At 38.8% G+C, this 18,592-nt stretch overlaps 1 protein-coding gene across 1 annotated transcript in view; it reads left to right on the top strand.

The window, feature by feature from the left end:
* Positions 1-18,592, top strand: part of LOC150088267 (centrosomal P4.1-associated protein-like) — a 452,284-nt gene that overhangs the window by 295,752 nt on the left and 137,940 nt on the right. Inside the window, exon 8 of the mRNA XM_090370091.1 lies at positions 13,834-13,927. Coding sequence (XP_090226217.1) covers positions 13,834-13,927 — 94 coding nt within the window. The remainder of the gene's footprint in view (positions 1-13,833; positions 13,928-18,592) is intronic.

Below are 18,592 nucleotides of genomic sequence, written 5' to 3'. Positions count from 1 at the left end.
GCCTTCATCGCCTTTCAACAATTTTGCACAGCTCTCTTGAAGCGAAATAGACACCTGTGGCCCCTTTGTGAATTGGAGATAAATTTGCACATCTCCAGTCTGTGGGAACCTCCCTTGAGTCTAACAATGCTCTCATAATTATGGCTAAGGGTTTGCCTCATTCCTTTGCCATCTCCTTTAACATGTTGACTGTGAAGCTAGTTTAGAAAAAAATTTCCTCATGGCCAAAAAATATTTAGTAAATAATTTGATTGGTAATTCTAAAATAAATATTTTAATGTCAGTGTTATGTCCTTTCTTTCACTTAAAATTTAAAAAATGGAATCTTTTTTTTTCTTTTTTTTTTTTTTTTTTTTTTTTTTGTGTCGCATATATGTGGCTGATGTAGCCCAGTAGGTTACTTTATTTCTTCAGAAGCCGTGTTGGCTATATTTGTGTAACGCTATTACGGCACACATATGAAGGTCATTTGTGGTTCGTTTATTGCACGCTTATGTGCTGCAATCAAATAAGCTTCCAAAAGTCACAATAAATTTGTTAGTATTGTTAAAGATTTTGTCAAAACAACTTCGTCAGCACACTGAATTATCCATTATATTGCGTTGTGTTGTGTGTTTCTCCACAAAAATTAAGTGTGTTGTAAAAAAAAAATCTCTAAAAAGCAATGACTAAAAGAAAATTAATAAAAGAAGAGGAACTGAGAGAAATTGCTGAAAATCTTAGTTGTAGTTCTGAAGGTGAAAAAGAAGATTTCGACTCTGATGATTTAGTAAAAGATCCTGACTAGGATATTTCTTCAAATGGAGGAGGAGATACTGAAATATCGGAAAATATTGAAGAAGTGCTTCAAGACTGGATGGCAGAAGAAAACACTGATGAGCAATCTGAAAAGACTGAAAAACTGGAGATTGAAGCAACTGAAACAAATGAAGTTATTGAATGGACTGACTACGAAAGACGTCAAAAAGGATTTTATTTTACAGGCAAATTGGGACTGCAAATAGATGTATCAGAAATATAACTTAGTTACAAAAATTATGTCTCGCAACAGATTTGAATTTTGTTACGCCTCGTTCACTTTTCAGACAATGAAACTGTCATTCCAGGGGATAGACTCAGTAAGATAAAACACCAGATAGATGTTTTGCAGCTCAAATATCAGAAAATATTTTTCCCTGGCCAAGATTACATCATTGATAAAACTCTTATTCCTTGGAGGGGGTGGGCTGATATTCCAAAAATATATATCCAATAAAGCTCATAGATATGGAATCAAGCTTTTCAAATTATGTTTCCCTGAAGGATATACCTAGTCAAGTAAGATTTATTCAGGTAAATCTGAAACTTTTTTAAAATCCGTAGGTTTAGCTGCAAATGTATGTGAAGAATTATCACAAGGACTTCTAAATGAAAGTCACACCTTGTATGTAGACTATTTTTATATGAGCTACAATCTGCCTTTATCGTTTCTTCATCAAATAACCTCACGTTTTTGGTACATTATGAGCAAGTAAAAAATTCATGCCTAAAGAAAGCATGTACTCAAAGCTCAATAAAGGGGGAGATGATCGCCAAGGAAAAAAAAAATGGAATTATTGTTCTAAAGTGGCGAGATGCTCAAGGTGTGAGACTACTGACAACAAAGCATTTCTAGGGTATGCTTTGTTGTTGTTGTTGTTGTGAGACTACTGACAACAAAGCATGCCCCAGAAATGGTTGATGGACCCTCCACTAGTAAAGGAAGATGAAAAGAAGCCAAAGAAAACCACTTCCTATTCTAGCATATAATAAAGGAAAAGCAGGCATTGATTTGTCTGACCAAATGGGTTCATATGCCACAACGCTGAGATAGGAGATAAAGTGGTACCGCAAATTAGCGGTAAAATATATACTTGGTATATTGCTTCTCAATGCCTACGTGGGATACAAGAGTGCCATAAAAAAATATAAAGATAAGAAGCTTTCGGGAAATGATAGTTACAGATTTATTAATATAGAGTGGAAAGAGAAACAAGAAAAGCCAAAATTTGGTAATACTCATATACTAACTACAAATTTCAATGCAAACAACAAGAAAGTAAGAAGAATGTGCATTTCTTTTTTTTTTTTTTTTTTATGCAAAATTGAAAGAGTTTGAAGGAAGATCAGTTGCTTGCAGAAATGGGAAAAGAGTTTCTATTTATTATCCAGACTGTATCAGCCTTTCATGTGTTTAGAGTGTTTTGAAGAATATCATAAATCTACATAATTTTGTAATTGTAAAATTCATAAAATAAAGAATTTTTAAATGATGAGCAGGACTCGCTTATTTTGTCTCGGCACCATGCAAATTTCATTACATCCATCACTACAGGCCACTCTTTTCAAAGAAAATCTAAATTTCCAACAATCATCAGTGCTATACAGCTGATGCAACTCCCACTGAAACAGAGGGTGTCAGCAATATATGTCCGACGTGCCACTGAAAAACCTAATAGTGTTGGACCTATACGACCGAAACAGCAGTCAACGTGTTAATATAACTGGATAGATGCCATCCACCCCGAGGTTCCTTTGTTACGTTTCACTTCAACAATTTCTCCTCCACTTTGCTCAGTAATTATAAAATCATTTAGCTCCCTGTTAGAGTTTAATAAGCTTCTGTTCTCCCATTCCCTGCAAAATTCCTCATATGTAATGTAGATGCAAACTACTCATTCTGTTCATCAGCTATCTGGGCAGGATCATCAACAGTCGAACCATTAATATCAAGTGGACCGATCTGATTCATCCCATTCCTTCCTTCCTTCTAGAGTTGATATAATTAAAGAGGTCTTTGCTGTTTTTCTTTGCATCCTTTGCTAAATATTTCTCATAATCTGTCTTTGCTTGCCTGCCATCCTTTGTGACTTGATTATAGACTATATTATATCTACCATAGGTATCTGTGTCTCCTAATAATTTATATGCGTCTCATGCATTTTTCTTCTCAGCCACACAAGTCTCATTAGTTCATCTGATATCCGTTTAGGTCTAAACCTTGAACAGTATTTCTTAGTTGGTATGAAAAGACTAGCTTCCAAGATTAATTTTTTGAATGTTTACCATTTAGAATTTGCTGTTGGTAAGATCATCAGTTGATCCTACTGTATAGAATTTAAAAACTGTCTAAAATCTCTGTAAGCATCTTTACGAAAGCAAAAATCATTAGCATTAGTAGAGGCATACGATGCAAGAAAGCAAGCTTATGCAGCATCGGCCAAAAAATCCCGCTCCCATTTCACCCCTTCATTCGTTCCAAACATCTGTCCAGCTCAGCTTTAAATTTGTTTAGGCTATCAACTACCACAAGAAAGGATGGAAGTCTGTTCTACCAACCAACTACCCGCTGGCTAAAGGCAAACTTCTGCACATCTATCTTTCTTTCTTTCTTTCTACATCTGTCTTTCCTCAATTTGAATTTATGCCCTCTCAGGTGATTATTCTGAGCAAGAGGAAGAATCCCATCAGCATTGAGCATGCTCAAACCATTCAAGGTTCAATCAGATCACCTCGCAGGTGCCTAGTCTCCAGACACTGCATTTAGCAAAATTTAAACCTTTCTTCGTAAGAGCAACCCTTTGTTCCATTCACTAATCTTGTTGCCCTTCTCTGTACTCGTTCCAGCAGCTCTACATCCTTCTTAACATGAGGCCTCCATACCTGTATACAGTACTCAAGGTGTGGCCTGCCCATTGCCTTATACAAGGGGATAATCACCTCGTTATCCCTGCTAGAAAAATTTCTGTATATCGTTGACAAGACACCATGAGCTACTCTTGCAGACCATCTGCACTGCTCAGAACACTTCATATCTGCCTGCACAATTACCCCCATGTCCTTTTCGTTCTCTACCACTGTCAGTGTAGTACCACAAAGTTGATACATCATTCTGGGGTTCCAGCTTCCCATATGTAGTATTTTACATTTGTCAATGTTAAATTTCATTTGCCACCTCTCAGCCCATCTGCTCAACTTTTCTAGATCCTGTTGCAGCAGCGTACTGTCATTAGTGACCTAACAACCCTGCCAACCTTCGTATCGTCTGCAAACTTGGACATTGCTTCCTTTTTACCCTCAAAGGTAGTTACATCTTTAAGTAAATCCCACATCAGTACACTGTCATCACTGCCACCTAGTGTTCCTTTATCTGCAAATTCTTAATGCATGAATAATCACTGCTGATGATCAGATCAAGGGTATTGCTCCCTCTGGTTGCTTCTTGAACATGCTGCTGTAGAAAACAATTATCCAGTAAATCCCCAATAGTCTTGCTAATGTGTGAGTGACCAATTCACAATTTCCAGTCAATATGTGGGAAGTTAAAATCCTCCATTATAAGACATTCTGATTTACTGGCCCACTCTATTTCTTGCATGATTCATCCATTAATATGCCTAGATGTGTCACTGAATATTTGCATGGTGCAACTTGATTGATTGCTGAAATTTCAAGACAGAAAGTTAATCCTCAAGCTTTTTCATCACACTTTATATTTGTTGTTGTTGTTATTTGGTTTTTAGGAGCATTAGCAACTAGCCGACCGGGCTAGCCGAGTGGGTAAAGTACCTGCCCGGCAACCCAAAGGTCGCGGGTTCGATTCCCGCCTCGGGCTTGGATCAAAGTACTGCAAAAACCTTGGGAGGTGCAATATGGCCACAGAAGCCGATGCGCCAACAACTACCAAATCAAAAAAAAAAAAAAAAAAAATAGCAACTAAGGCCATATTGCTCCGGAAATATGCGGTGGTCATTCCCTTGACATTTCCGCATCCTCCATATTTGGTGGTGATGGGCTCGAACCCCGGTCTAATCAAGAAGCGTGTGCTACGCACTGCTGCTCCTTCCCACCTGGCTACAGAAACGCCTTCTTTATATTTGTATGAAAATAAGTAATACATTGATTATCTGAAAGAAATAAGCATAAATTTTTTGGAAATACTCAACAGAACTACTCTTGTGCACACGTTGAAAGTAAATGAAGTATAATATAATATCTGTATAATATGAAAACTGTATGAAAAAATACATATTGTTGTATATTACCAATCCTTGCTTTCTGTAGTAATCAGAATGCAGTACGAGTACAGGAAAATTAAATGAGGTTAGGGATTATTTTAAATCATCAAATTGAACAGATGAAGTTCAGTTTTGAATTAGTATTAAATTTTAGTTCAAATACACATTGAGTATTGTTGATCCAACAGAGAACCGATGAATTGTGCAACAAGATAGGTGAAGGGAACAAAAGGATGGTCTTGCTACGAAAAGCTTTAGCTCCAAATTTCAGCATCTCGAGATTAGGAAACTGTAAGGTGATCTGATTGACGTGTCTAAGGCATTAAATTTTATTATTTTTCCTTTTTTTGTGAGGTTTTATAAGCTTGCTTTCTTGCATCTATCCTACTGCTGCTGCTACTACTACTACAAATAATAATAATAATAATAATTGTTATTATTATTATTATTATTGGGTGTGATGACCCAGTGGTTACGACACTGGACTACCAGCCTGATGGACCCGTGTTCGAGTCCCACTTTGGCAGACGCGAATGCGTTTCCATCATGCTGCGATACCGGTATAATAATAGTAATAATAAATAAGTAAAGAAACATTGTGAAAGTTGTTAGGGCAGACCTACTTTCCCCAAGGTCAGAGTGGTGCCTAAGGCAGATATTGGTGCTGTCTGGTGTCACCTCAAGAACTAACACTAGCACTGGACATAAGCCAAAGATAAACAGGTCCACCTCCATAGATGGATGATGTCACAGAGAAATAATAATCATACTGCATCAAGTGTGGCGCAGGATAAAGTCACTTGCATTCAGGCCCTAGGCAGAGGGGTCAGCTCTGCCTAGACTTGTGGAGCAACACTTGCTCCACAGTCTCCTGAGGAAGACAGTGGAGCAAGTGTTGCTGTCTCCCGTATGGCTACCACAAGAGAAGGGCAAAATCACCGAGGAAAGAAAAAAAGGCCAACTCGTAAAGTTGAGCATTGAAATGAATACGTTGATCATGCGAGCATACTATGAAATAACATAGCTAGAATCTGATATGACAATGTACAGGTTGAGACGACATACCAAATGGTTATAACGATTCCCGGATATTCAGGTCACCAAACAGCAAATAGCAGCCCAAAAGATCATCGTCACGAAGAACCTGATAGCTCCTGCAGTCTTAGAAATAATCAAGCAGGACATGAACGATCAACTACAAAGAACAAAGAATATGGTCAATACGGAACCAGAGGAGTTCCGTATTGACTGCCGAACCCGAAGAGGAAGAAGAAATACAACCACAGCAGCTGAAGTGGAAAGAGACGAGGTCATGATATCCAGAATAGAAGATGAGTGGAAGAAGGCCCTAACAAAATTCAAAGGAATGGAACCCACAAAGACCCATGTGATACCTAAGCAGAGGCCCAATAGAACACAGTGGAGAGTCACAGGCGACCACAATCGGCAAATAATACTGCATTACCTCAACAACAAGGGTGCAACACTGCAGATTATCCACACAGCTATATACTGTGCTGCCCTAGCAGCCACTAGCATTAATGGAAGAGAAACAAGAGACCAGCAGCAGCAGAAGAACTGATAACAAAAGGAACTGCCAACGTGGGAAAGAAGACTTCGGCAAAAGATAGAAGAATTAAGAGTCGAGATAGGCCAATTGACACAGTACCAATGGTGTAATAGGAGTAAGAAATTGATTGGAGAAGTTAAGAGCATCCTCAAGAGAGACAGCGTCCACAGCAAATACGAGACCAGAGAATAGGAGAATACTTGGACACACGGAAGTAGAACCTCCTTGCACTCACAAACAGATTATGCTGATACAAAATTAGCTCCCAGAGGAAAATAAACAATCTAATATTCGATGAGGGCCAAAGAGCCTTCTACAGGAGCCTCAAAGAAGACAGGAAAGAATTGAACAGACTACCCGAGCAGGAGACAATTGAGGAGTCCTGGGGCTACATACGGAGCAAGGAAGTAAGATATAACAGCTGAGCCCCCTGGATAGAACTAGAACGAAAGAAAATCAAGGACGTACAAGACACAAGAGAGTGGGATATTTGATAGGAAGAAGTAAAAAAGTTGATCATAACTCCTACAACTGGCAAATCCAAGGAATGGATAACATCCATAACTACTGGTACAAGAAGCTCACTTACACACAAGCACCTGGCATAGCAGCTCACCCGTATGATGAGACACCCGGAGACAATCCCAAAGTTTCTCGCTCAAGGAATCGCAAAACTCAAGATACAAGAGATCCGGCGAAATACAGGCCAATTACCTGTCTCCCAATGATGTACAAGTTCATGACCAGCAACATAACTAAGAAGACATCAGACAACTTGGAGACCCAGAACACAATGGTCGAACAGCAGATAGGATGCAAGCAGATGAAGGATGCAAGCAGATGAGCAATGCAAGGAGCAATTAACCATAGATTCCACGGTTATAGAGCAAGCCTACAAGAAGCGCCGCAACCTGTACACAGCCTACATCTATTACTGCAAGGCCTTTGACTCCATGCCTCATACCTCGCTAATAGAGATGCTAAACATCTACAAACTCAATCCCGTAGTCAGAAACGTCTTAGGAGCAATGATGGCGAAATGGAGCACCACCATTAAGTCGAGAACATCACAAAAAGACCAATCCCCATCGGGAGAGTAAACTTTCTAGGAAATGCCCTGAGCCCATTGTGGTTCTCTCTAGCGCTTAACACGCTATCCACCATGCTCAACAGCAGCAAGTACAGTAATCTTAAAAAAGGAATGAAGACCCGCTACACTCTCCTGATGTATATGGATGATATCAAGCCCTACGCAGCAACCGAGAAGCAACTCCAGCAACTACTCCGGATCACCAAAGAATTTAGCAATGATGCCAGGATGGAATTTGATCTGAACAAATGCAAAACCATGGATTGCACCAGGGAAAATTAGTCGGTTGAAACTACCAGCTGCAGACTTGTAAAGGTATTGATGCCATGACAGAGGGAGAGACCGACAAATACCTAGAGATGATGCAGGCTCAGCAGTTAGAGCACAAGGAAATCAAGGCCTGCCTGACTGAAAAATACCATCCGAGACTCAGAAGCGTGCTGAAAGCAAAGAGGAATGAAGGGAACATGTTTAAAACCATAACCACCTATCCAGTCCCGGTGCTAACATACTCCTTCGACGTCATAGATTGGACTAATGCCGAGGTGGAGGATATCATTTGAAAGACAAGGACAATGATGACCGAGAGCCATCAACACCACCGAAAGTCAATGTGGAGAGACTGACAATAGCTCGGAAAGGAGGAGGAAGGCGCCTAATAGACCTCATCGAGCAACAGAAAACAGTGATTGATAACCTGAAGGACTATTTCCAGAAATACGCTGCACTCTGACAGGCTATAACGGATACAGACAAAAGGTATACCCCACTTAACCGAAGTGGTAAGTTCCCTCCAACCCAGACGACACAAATGAAGCTAGAAAGACGGGCAAAAAAAAATTCCAGGGCACACACTACAGTGCCCTCCATCAAGATCATCATCATCATCAGCCATTTTCAATCCACTGCAGGATGAAGGCCTCTCTCCAACAACTTTCCAGTTCCTTCTGTTTTGAGCACTGGCCATCCATTTACTACCCACAAACTCATGAATTTAATATATATCCATCTCTGCCTTTGTCTTCCAGGTTTTCTTCTAGCTCCTCATGGGTACCATTCTATTATTTTCTTAGTCCATCTGTCATCATGTCTTTGAGTTATGTATCCTGCCCAAGACCATTTTAGTTCTTTAGTTTTGATAAGAATGTCCTTTACTTGAGTTTGCTGCCTAATCCATGTGTTTTTCTTCTTATCTAACAGTCTGATTCCCAATATAATTCGTTCCATTCTTCGCTGTGCAGTTATCAGCTTCTCTTCCATTCTTTTGGTGAGTGCCCAAGTTTCACTTCCATAAGTCATGGTGGGGAGTATACATTGGTTCATTATTTTACATTTCAGACAAACTGGGATATTTCTCTTCAGTATGTGACTATATTTCCTGAATGCTATCCATCCAAAATTTATTCTTCTCTTGACTTCCAGCCATTTATCATTATTACAGCTAATAACTTGTCCCAGATAAGTATATGATTCCACCTTTTCAATTACTGACAGGCTGTCAGTAATTACTGTGGCATACTTGTTCATTATTACTTTTGTTTTAGCCATATTCATCTTTAGTCCAAAATCCTTACTAACTGTGCATAACTGATTAAGATTTTCCTCTAATTCTTTGGGATCGTGGCTTATGACCACAATGCCATCTGCAAACCGTAAATGGTTTAGGTACTCTCCGTTCACATTCACTCCTTTCCGCGACCAGTCTAATCTTCTGAAGGCTTCCTCATGGGCAGCAGTAAACAGCTTCGGAGATATTGTGTCTCCTTGTAGAACTCCTTTCTCGATTTTAAATTTCCTACTGTCTTTGTCTAGTATAATAAAGGAGGTAGCGTCCATTCTCATATATTTTCTTCAAAATCATAATATATGGGGTATCTATGCCTTGTCTTTCCAGTGCCCGAAACATTGCCTTATGCTGTATGGAGTCAAATGCCTTTTCATAATCCACAAATGCCAGGCATAATGGTGTTTTATATTCATTTGTTTTCTCCATTAGCTGTGATATTACGTGAAGGTGATCCATAGTTGATAATCCTGTCCTAAAGCCAGCTTGCTCTTTCGGTTGATTCTCATCAAGTATTCTTTCTAATCTGTTAGGAATGACCCTTCTGAACAACTTGTAGCTTTGGGATAACAAGCTAATTGGTTTATAATTTCCAATTTCTGATTAATCTCATGCAGCAAAACTATGATTGCATTATTTCACTGCTTAAGCGTCACACCTTTTCTAATGCACTTTGTGAAGAGCCTTGCCAGTTTTTGTGTTATGTCTCTTCCTCCGAATTTTAACAACTCTACAGTAACTTTATCCTCCTCCGGGGCTTTCTGATTCTTCATTTTCTTCAATGCATGTTCTACCTCATCAGGAAGAATATCGGGTATGTCGTATGTGTTTCTAATTTGCAATCCATCTTCCCCACTGCTGGCATCATTCACTCGCTCCTTGTATAATTCTCTATAGTAGTCTTCTGCTATTTGAATTATGCCTTCTTTGCTGATTATAAGTACACCATCGATATTCTTCAGTTTCAGTATCATTTGTGTTTCTGAATTACTGCTCATGGCTGCTGATTTAAATCTTTTGTTTTGCCTTAATGCTTGTTCTACTTTTCTTGTGTTCAATCTTCTTATGTCCTCTCTGAATCTCTTACTAATGGCTTTGCATAACTCAATATACTCAATTTTCTCCTTGTCAGTGTTTATCTTGCTCTTCATTTTTCGCCTTCGGGTCATCATAACAAGTGTTTCTTGACCAGTTTTTTCTTCTTTGGATTTCTGTTTCCCTATAGGTTTCTTGGGCTTTATCACTTTCAGAAAGTTGTAATATTCCTCGTCGATATCTTGGTCCTGAGCAGTCTGCAGAAGTTGAAACTTGTTCTTAAGTTCCAGTGCATACTGCTTTTTCTCCTCTTCTGTTATCTCAAAGACCTTTGTATTATTTACTTGAGTCAGTTTTTTCCTTTCCTTTCCTACATCTATATCGAGTATACATCTTACCATTCTGCGATCACTTCCAACATTTACCTTATTCAGGACGGTAACATCATTCACAATATATCTTCTGTTAGTGAGGATGAAGTCGATTTCATTAGTTGTTAATCCATTTGGACTCTTCCATGTCCACTTTCTGTTCACCCTTTTCTTGAAAAAAGTGTTCATTACTGACAATCCTTGAGATTCTGCAAATTCCACAAGGTCTTTCGCCTCTGTCATTTCTTTCACCAATTCCAAAATTTCCTATAGTTCCCCTTTCTGCACTGTTCTGTCTTTTTCCAACCTTAGCATTGAAGTCCCCCATAATAATAGTGTAGTGGGTTTTCTGCTCATCTAGAAGACTCAATTTCGGTGTACATTTCTTCAACCTCTTCATCATCATGGCTAGATGTTGGTGCATAAATCATTATAACCTTTTGCTTGTACCTCTTAGAAATCTTGAGTATTAGTCTTGACACCCTTGGTGATGACACCAAGGGTGTCATGACACCTTTTGAATTCCAAAATGTTGTTTTTTAAATCTTTATGGACCAGAAACCCAACTCCACCTTCACTCCTTTCACTGTTTCCATTGGTGTACAGCAGATTTCCACTTGATAAACTTATAAGTGATTCATTTCTTCTTCTTGTTTCAGCCAAACCAATGATATTCCAATTCACATTTTCTAATTCCTTTTCGAGCTCTAATATCCTGTCTTCACCGATGAGTGATCTTACATTGTAACAGGCCAAGTTCAGTTTCCGTGCATGGTAGCCTGGTTGTACCCAGAGATTCTTAGCACTCTCTGCTTCCACTCTGATCCTCTTGCTGCCATAAGAGGGGGATTGAGAGCCGCTGGGGACTGAGGGCCATTTGTTTTGTCATGGTTTGATCTTTTCCTCTTCATGCTGACCAGGCGTCTTGAAGAGACCCACTCTATATGTTCGTTGCCACCTAAGTGACGGATCTCCCTAGCCACGTGGGAAGGAGCAGTAGTGCGTAGCACACGCTTCTTGATTAGACCGGGGTTCGAGCCCGTCACCACCAAATACGGAGGATGCGGAAAGGTCAGGGAATGACCACCGCATATCCCAAAGCAATATGGCCTTAGTTGCTAATGCTCCTAAAAACCAAATAACAAACATAACAAACCTTAGTGACGTAACATGGCTTACCATCGAGAAGGTGTGCATGAATGGATTTTAGGGAGACAGACCAACTGCACTTCTCCTAAATCTTCTGTAATAGAAAGATATTGGATCCATCAGTGTTTTAGACTGAGTGTCTGATAACACACGATATCTATTCCCTTCTAAGCCCCATCAAGATAACATAGGTAAATTTGCTTCCAATGCATGGCTCATGAGTGGGATGCTCTTCTCCGAGACTTAAGGATTCTTGCTCGCAATCCAAGACCAGGTAATCAACACAAGATACTATAAAAAATACATTGCCAAGGAGCCCATAGTGTCAGATGACACGTGTTGACGATGCCACCTGGCCTCAGAAATGATCCAACAGATCTCTGTGGGATGCAAGGTGATCTCCCAGACTGAGTACACTCATAGACTCGACTAGATAGCCAGGATAATACATCAGAAGATAGCAGGGATATATACCAGTTGATCAGAGAGAGTTTACCGTACTATAATTACGAACCGCAGGCAGTACTAGAGACCCCAACCTACAAGCTGTACTGGGACAGTACCATAATAATAGATAAGACAATCCTGCACAACAGACCGTAGAAAACTCTTGTGGACAAGAAGGAAAAAGCTAGCTATCTGTGGTACCCAACACTGGCAATCTCCAGAAAACCCATAAGGAAAAAATCAGGAAGTACACAAACGTAAAACAGGAGATCAAAGCGATGTGGCCAACAAGTATCAACCATCCTGATCATTGTGTCAACCACCAATATGGTGCCTAAGACCCTACATAACAGTCTAGCAGTAATAGTTTGTTGCTTGTTTGTTATTTGGTTTTTAGGAACATTAGCAACTAAGGCCATATTGCTCCGGAGATATGCAGTGGTCATTCCCTGACCTTTCCACATCCTCCCTATTTGGTGGTCACGGGCTCGAACCCCGGTCTAATTAAGAAGCGTGTGACTATGCACTGCTGCTTTGGCCCACCTGGCTACGGAGGCACCAGCAGTAATAGGTCTCCCAGCGAACACCTACAAGGAACTCCAGAAAGTTGTAATCCTGAACACCTGTCAGAGAGCTCCTCGACCAACAGTAACACCAGGCATAACAACAACCACCCTGTGTACTTTTTTAGCAATACCTGTCACGAGGTGGAACCCCGATTCAGGGAGAAATAATATTCATATCCTGGAACAGCTTACGAAACAATGAATTCATAGCCCGATTTTGTTTACTTTGTGTTAAACATTTTAAAATACATAATAATATCTATGAAAATTGCACACTCATCGTAGATTCTGTGTGTGTGTGTGAGGGATAGGTCTCTGTCTCCCAGCCTCAGACATTGTGAAAGATGTCCAGGAGTTCAGATTCCCTATAGGGAATGGTGAACCGACCAATTGCCCCCAGGCTTATGCTGGCTGTCAGTAAAATTGACCTCTGAGTAAAATTGTTTAAATATTTAGGAATAAGTGTTTATAAATTGCATAATTTCCATTCACTTTTGCTATCACCATTTAATGATTTCTACAATACTAGATGGGGACAGTTTATCGATTCAGTAAATAAGGGCTAGGTTAAAGCAACAGTAATAACATTTTCCTTGCTTATTTCCAAAACTTTATATTAGAAATATTGTGACTATAAAGACTTTAAAGTAAATAGTTTCAACGGTGCAATCCTTGTTTTTCCTTTGGCTATTGTTGCTTGTCAAGTGAATATTTTTGTTTAAAATCAGAAAATTGTTGCAGCTATTAGTATCAGTCTTTTATTTTGCAATATCCAAAACTATTTGATTATTGTATGTATGATACTTCATACAAATGAAATGCTGATTTAAAACTTACCGCTATATGATTCCTCCTGAAGTAATAGAAAGAAACAGAATTTTACTTAAACTTGCAATCTCATTATCTGGCTGTGTATTACTGTTACCCATGACCTCACAGCAATGTATTGATATTAGTCATCTTGTCCCATTTCCAATTTAATATAAATTTTATTCTTTTTAACAGACGTGAGAAACAAACATTTGAAAGATTTCAGCGACTAAAAAGTGATGCTCCAGAAAAAAAAGAAAGAGAAGAATTGACAGTTCTCAGACAGCAGGTAGCACAGTTTTTACATATTTTGAAATTACACTATAAAAAATAAATATATTATATGTATTAGAAGTGTAAATGATGCAACGAAGCAAGCTTATATAGCAAAGGGGAGAAAAAAAACTACCCACCTCATCTGTCCATCCCTTCTAATTTATCTAATTGACCCTTAAACTTATTCACTCTATCCACTGTCACAACAGAAGATGGAAGGAAAGTTTGTTCCAACAATCAGTCATTCTCTCACTTGAAGGCACATCTGTCTTACAACAAATTCCATAAAATCTGACATATTTTAAGTTAAAAAAATCAATATTTTTCATTCTGAAAATATTAAGAAAAATAATCAGGATCTCATATCAACAATTGCTTTTTTTTTTTTTTTTTTTAAGATCCCATGCAGAAAAGAATGATATTTCTCTCTCTTTAAACTTTTTTTTGTAGCCAGAAGGATTTAAGCTGCTTAGTTAATGAAATGGTAGATAAATTTTCCTTTGCATCATTTTGTCTTGATATTGCACTACTTTTAAAGAGATAGCCTCTCCAAAGAGGGGAATACTATCATAGCTTGTTTCACACTAATTGTTCCCTCGTCACATCGAAGGTGTTCTCTAGTAACAATATAGGCAAAACAGTTATAAATAAGTTGATCGATGAGAGCATGTGGCATGGTATAAGAAATCAGTTTTCAAAGTTGTAATATATGTCTAAATCTGTCTCAAAATGGTGCTGGCTTACAAATACAACAGGTGCCTCCGTAGCCAGGTGGGCAGGATCAGCAGTGTGTAGCGCACGCTTCTTGATTAGACTAGGGTTCGAGCCCGGTCAAATACGGAGGATGCGAAAAGGTCAGGAAATGACCACCACATATCCTCGGAGCAATATGGCCTTAGTTGCTAATGCTAAGCCCATATAACAATAATAAAACATATAACCAAAACCAAATAACAATAACGAATACAACACATCAATAGAATCACACCAAATTTGGAGGCTATTACGTAGCCCAGTGGTCAGGAGCGAGAGTGCATAGCACGCGTTCCTTGAGTGGACTGGGGTTCAAGCCCGTGACTACTAAATACGATAAATATTTGTATTGACGATTTATTGTAAACTCTACTGACTTGGTTGTCGTCCCGGAGTATAAACAAAAAAATTAATTAAAATTACACCAAATTTGGATAAATACTGTGTAAACTTAAAATAAATAATTATACATTTCCTACATATACTTTATACCTAAATTTCATAAAAACCCTATAGTCTTTAGATTTATTACTTCCTGAGAAAACAGTTATGCTCACAAGCCCGGAAAAGCCCTGGAACAATTACCAAAACCTTTAATAAAAATTTTACCTGACAGTAGAATAATTTACCTGTAACACTAGCCAACACAATTTTTACCTCCAAAGACTGAAATGCTCTAAAAATATTTCTTGACTAAAGAGTATGAAAGAGTTAATTTTTGCTTGGTTACTGCAAGTACATTATTTTTACTACCCAAGTAGTATGAATGCATCATTTATTTATATCTCATAGTGTGAGTACCTTCACATCAGGTTGCCGAGATATTGCACTGCTTTGAATAAGTAATGCTTCACCAGTGGAGAAAATTAATGTTACTTATTCTCGGCAGATACTACCACCCAGACGGCACCGTTTTGAAGCTTGAAGTTGTCACTATTGCAACAACAACAGGTACTCTGTTGTTACAATAGTGACAACCCAGTTATGAATATATGCAGGATCAGTTTGGATGGTGGTCTTAATCAGGATGATATGGAGAAAAATCTTGAGTGGGGGACTCACATCTGGTGAGTATGGGCTTGGCACACCCAGAGTCCTGAGCTGGATATCATCATTCTTCTCTTTCTTGGTAATTCCTTTCTACTTCTCTCTCTCTCTCTCTCTCTCTCTCTCTCTCTCTCTCTCTCTCTACGAACAGGTAGGCAGCATAAGCCTCAGGCTTCCTTGCACCATCAAGCATCTCTCATATTGTGGACTTATACTTCATAACTATGTACTTCATACCTGCCCACGCACCAATGAGTAAGCCAACAAGCTTTGAAATGGTGCCTTCTGGGTGGTTGTATCCACTGAGAATAAATAACATTAATCTTCTCCACTGGTGAAGCGTTATTTATTCAAAGCATTGCAATACCTCGGGAACTCTTTGTGAAAGTACTCACAATATGAGATATAATTAAATGATGCATTGATACTATCTGGGTAGTATGAATGCATCGTGCATAAACCAACTCCTGCAACTGAAATGCTGTTTTTAACCAATTTTTATGCGTAGATTTCGAAAATCACCAGGATAGTTTCACATCACGTCGCAATTATTAAATGTAGAGGGAGTTATACCAAAATATGCCAGTTTTGCATAATCTAGCCAGTGATATATGACATACTGATTTATATTAATAGGGGCTCACATCTGGTGAATATGGGCTTGGCACACCCAAGGTCCTAAGCTGGATATCATCATTCTCTTTCTTGGTGATTCCCTTCTACTTTCTCTCTCTCTCGCTCACACACAGGGTAACTCAGAATTTTTTTTTTGACTGATGCAGCAAAAGCCTCAGACTTCCTTGCACCATATGGCTAATTGTAATAATAATAATATAAGCTAATTCTCTTAATTTTAGCAATCGATTATGTAGTTCCTATGGTTTGGCGAGAACCGTCTAATCACATTAATGATTCTTACTTCTATATGACAAATACCGGTAGGAGGGCAAGAAGAAGACCACAGAAAAGATGGACGGATGATATAGAAGAGGACTTAAACATCATCAGAATAAGAAGTTGGAGGAGTTTGACTTCTGGGAGGGCTTACTGGTGGAACATCATTGAGAAGGCCTACCCTGGGTTATAACACCAAAAGAAGAAGAAGAAAAAGATATGACAAATGTATCTGGTATGTCTGAAAAGGCAAACACTCTATAATAGATCCAAATTTCTGGATTTCGGCCTGTTCCACACAATTTGCCAGTACCCCCCAAAACTTGGGATTACAGTTGTGGGGAAGATAATAGTGAATAAGTTCAAGTTAAGTTTCCCTGGAAGCTTCCACTTCACAAGATGTCAACTTTCAGCCAGTAAGTTCAGGCAGTGAGGTACATTTAATCCAACAAGATGAGTTGAATGATTTGGTTCGAGACTTAAATCTGCCGAAAGAACAAGCTGAACTGTTAGGTTCTAGGTTACAGAAGTAGAATTTATTCGCAGCAGGAACAAAGATTTCAGTGTTTCGAAAAAGACATGAAAAGATTTCAAAATATTTTGCTACGGAGGACAGTATGTTTTTGCAAAGACATTATTGGACTTCTGAAAGAACTAGGTGTCATCATAAGTCTGATGAATACCGTTTATTCATAGATGACTCAAAATTAAGTTTAAGTCCAACTGAATGATGAATTTCCAGTGTTTCATTCAGTTGGACTTAAAGAAAGTCATGAAAGCATGTCTAAGTTCCTATATGCTATAAAATACTAGGATTATGGTTGGAACATATGCAGTGATCTTAAGGTTTACTTGTTTGTTTGCAAGGGAGTTTCACAAAATGTTGATTTTTTGTGTTTGTGGGACAGCCGTGTGACAGAATAATATTATGTTGTGCAACATTGGGACAAGTGGGATGAATAATGTAAGGTAAAACATATTCCTTTAGTGCAATCAAACAACGTTCTTCTTCCACTCCTGCACATCAGACTTGTATTGATGAAACGTTGGTGTCTAATTTACACAATACTCAAAGTGCTACAAATACATGGGCTCTCGAATGTCATTGAAAGTTCATTTTCTTCATTCCCATTTTGAATTTACCCCCGAAAATCTGGGAGATGTGAGTAATGAACAAGGGGAGTGGTTTCATCCCGATATTTCCATGATGGAAAAGTGGTACTAAGGTCGCTGGGATCCTGTAAAAATGGGGAATTACTTCTGGTTCCTTGTGAAAATCCCTTGGTAGCAAAAATTTTTATGGACAATTACAGGTATGCTGATTATACAGGGTGTTTCAAAAGTGACGATCCTTAAGTGAATCGTTTTCAAGATATTGCACATTTCTAGTTGGAATCCCCCACTGACTTGTTTGTTTAGGTTAGGTTATGCTCATTCTCTCCCTTTCCCCTCTTTCAATGCTCTGAGATGTAGCAAGCATACTAGTACTTGTCAAAGGATAGTCAACATGGAAAGAGGTTACAGCAATGAAGAGTATGCGGACATGCACTTTGTGTATGGTAAAGCCAATGGCAGTGCACTTGAGGCTGCATGTTTGTACCAAGAAGCATTTCTCCTCTGATGGCAGCCCAACAGGTGCACATTCATCAGGATACATCAACGCCTTAGAGAACATGGGAACTTCACACATGGAGTATGAACAGGTAGGCCCAGAAGCATAACACTTGATGTTGAGGAAAAGATGTTAGAAAGAATAGAGCGAAATCCAGGAATTTTGACTAAGGACAGTTGCTCTGCAAGAGCATGTACTGAATCATAGCAGTGTGCAGCAAATTTTACATTGCCAATTACTGTAATTAGCATGTACATGCTGGGTATAGTAATTGCTGATGTATATATCTGTACATATCTAGCATGTACATGGTCTCAGCAATACCGACTACCCTCCCAGAGTGAACTTCTGCTAGTGGATGCAACAACATTT

Source organism: Mastigoproctus giganteus, chromosome 3, assembly GCF_048544385.1.
Source record: "Mastigoproctus giganteus isolate SK-2022 chromosome 3, ASM4854438v1, whole genome shotgun sequence".
Taxonomy (NCBI): Eukaryota; Metazoa; Arthropoda; class Arachnida; order Uropygi; family Thelyphonidae; genus Mastigoproctus; species Mastigoproctus giganteus.
This window is presented reverse-complemented; position numbering and strand designations above follow the sequence as displayed.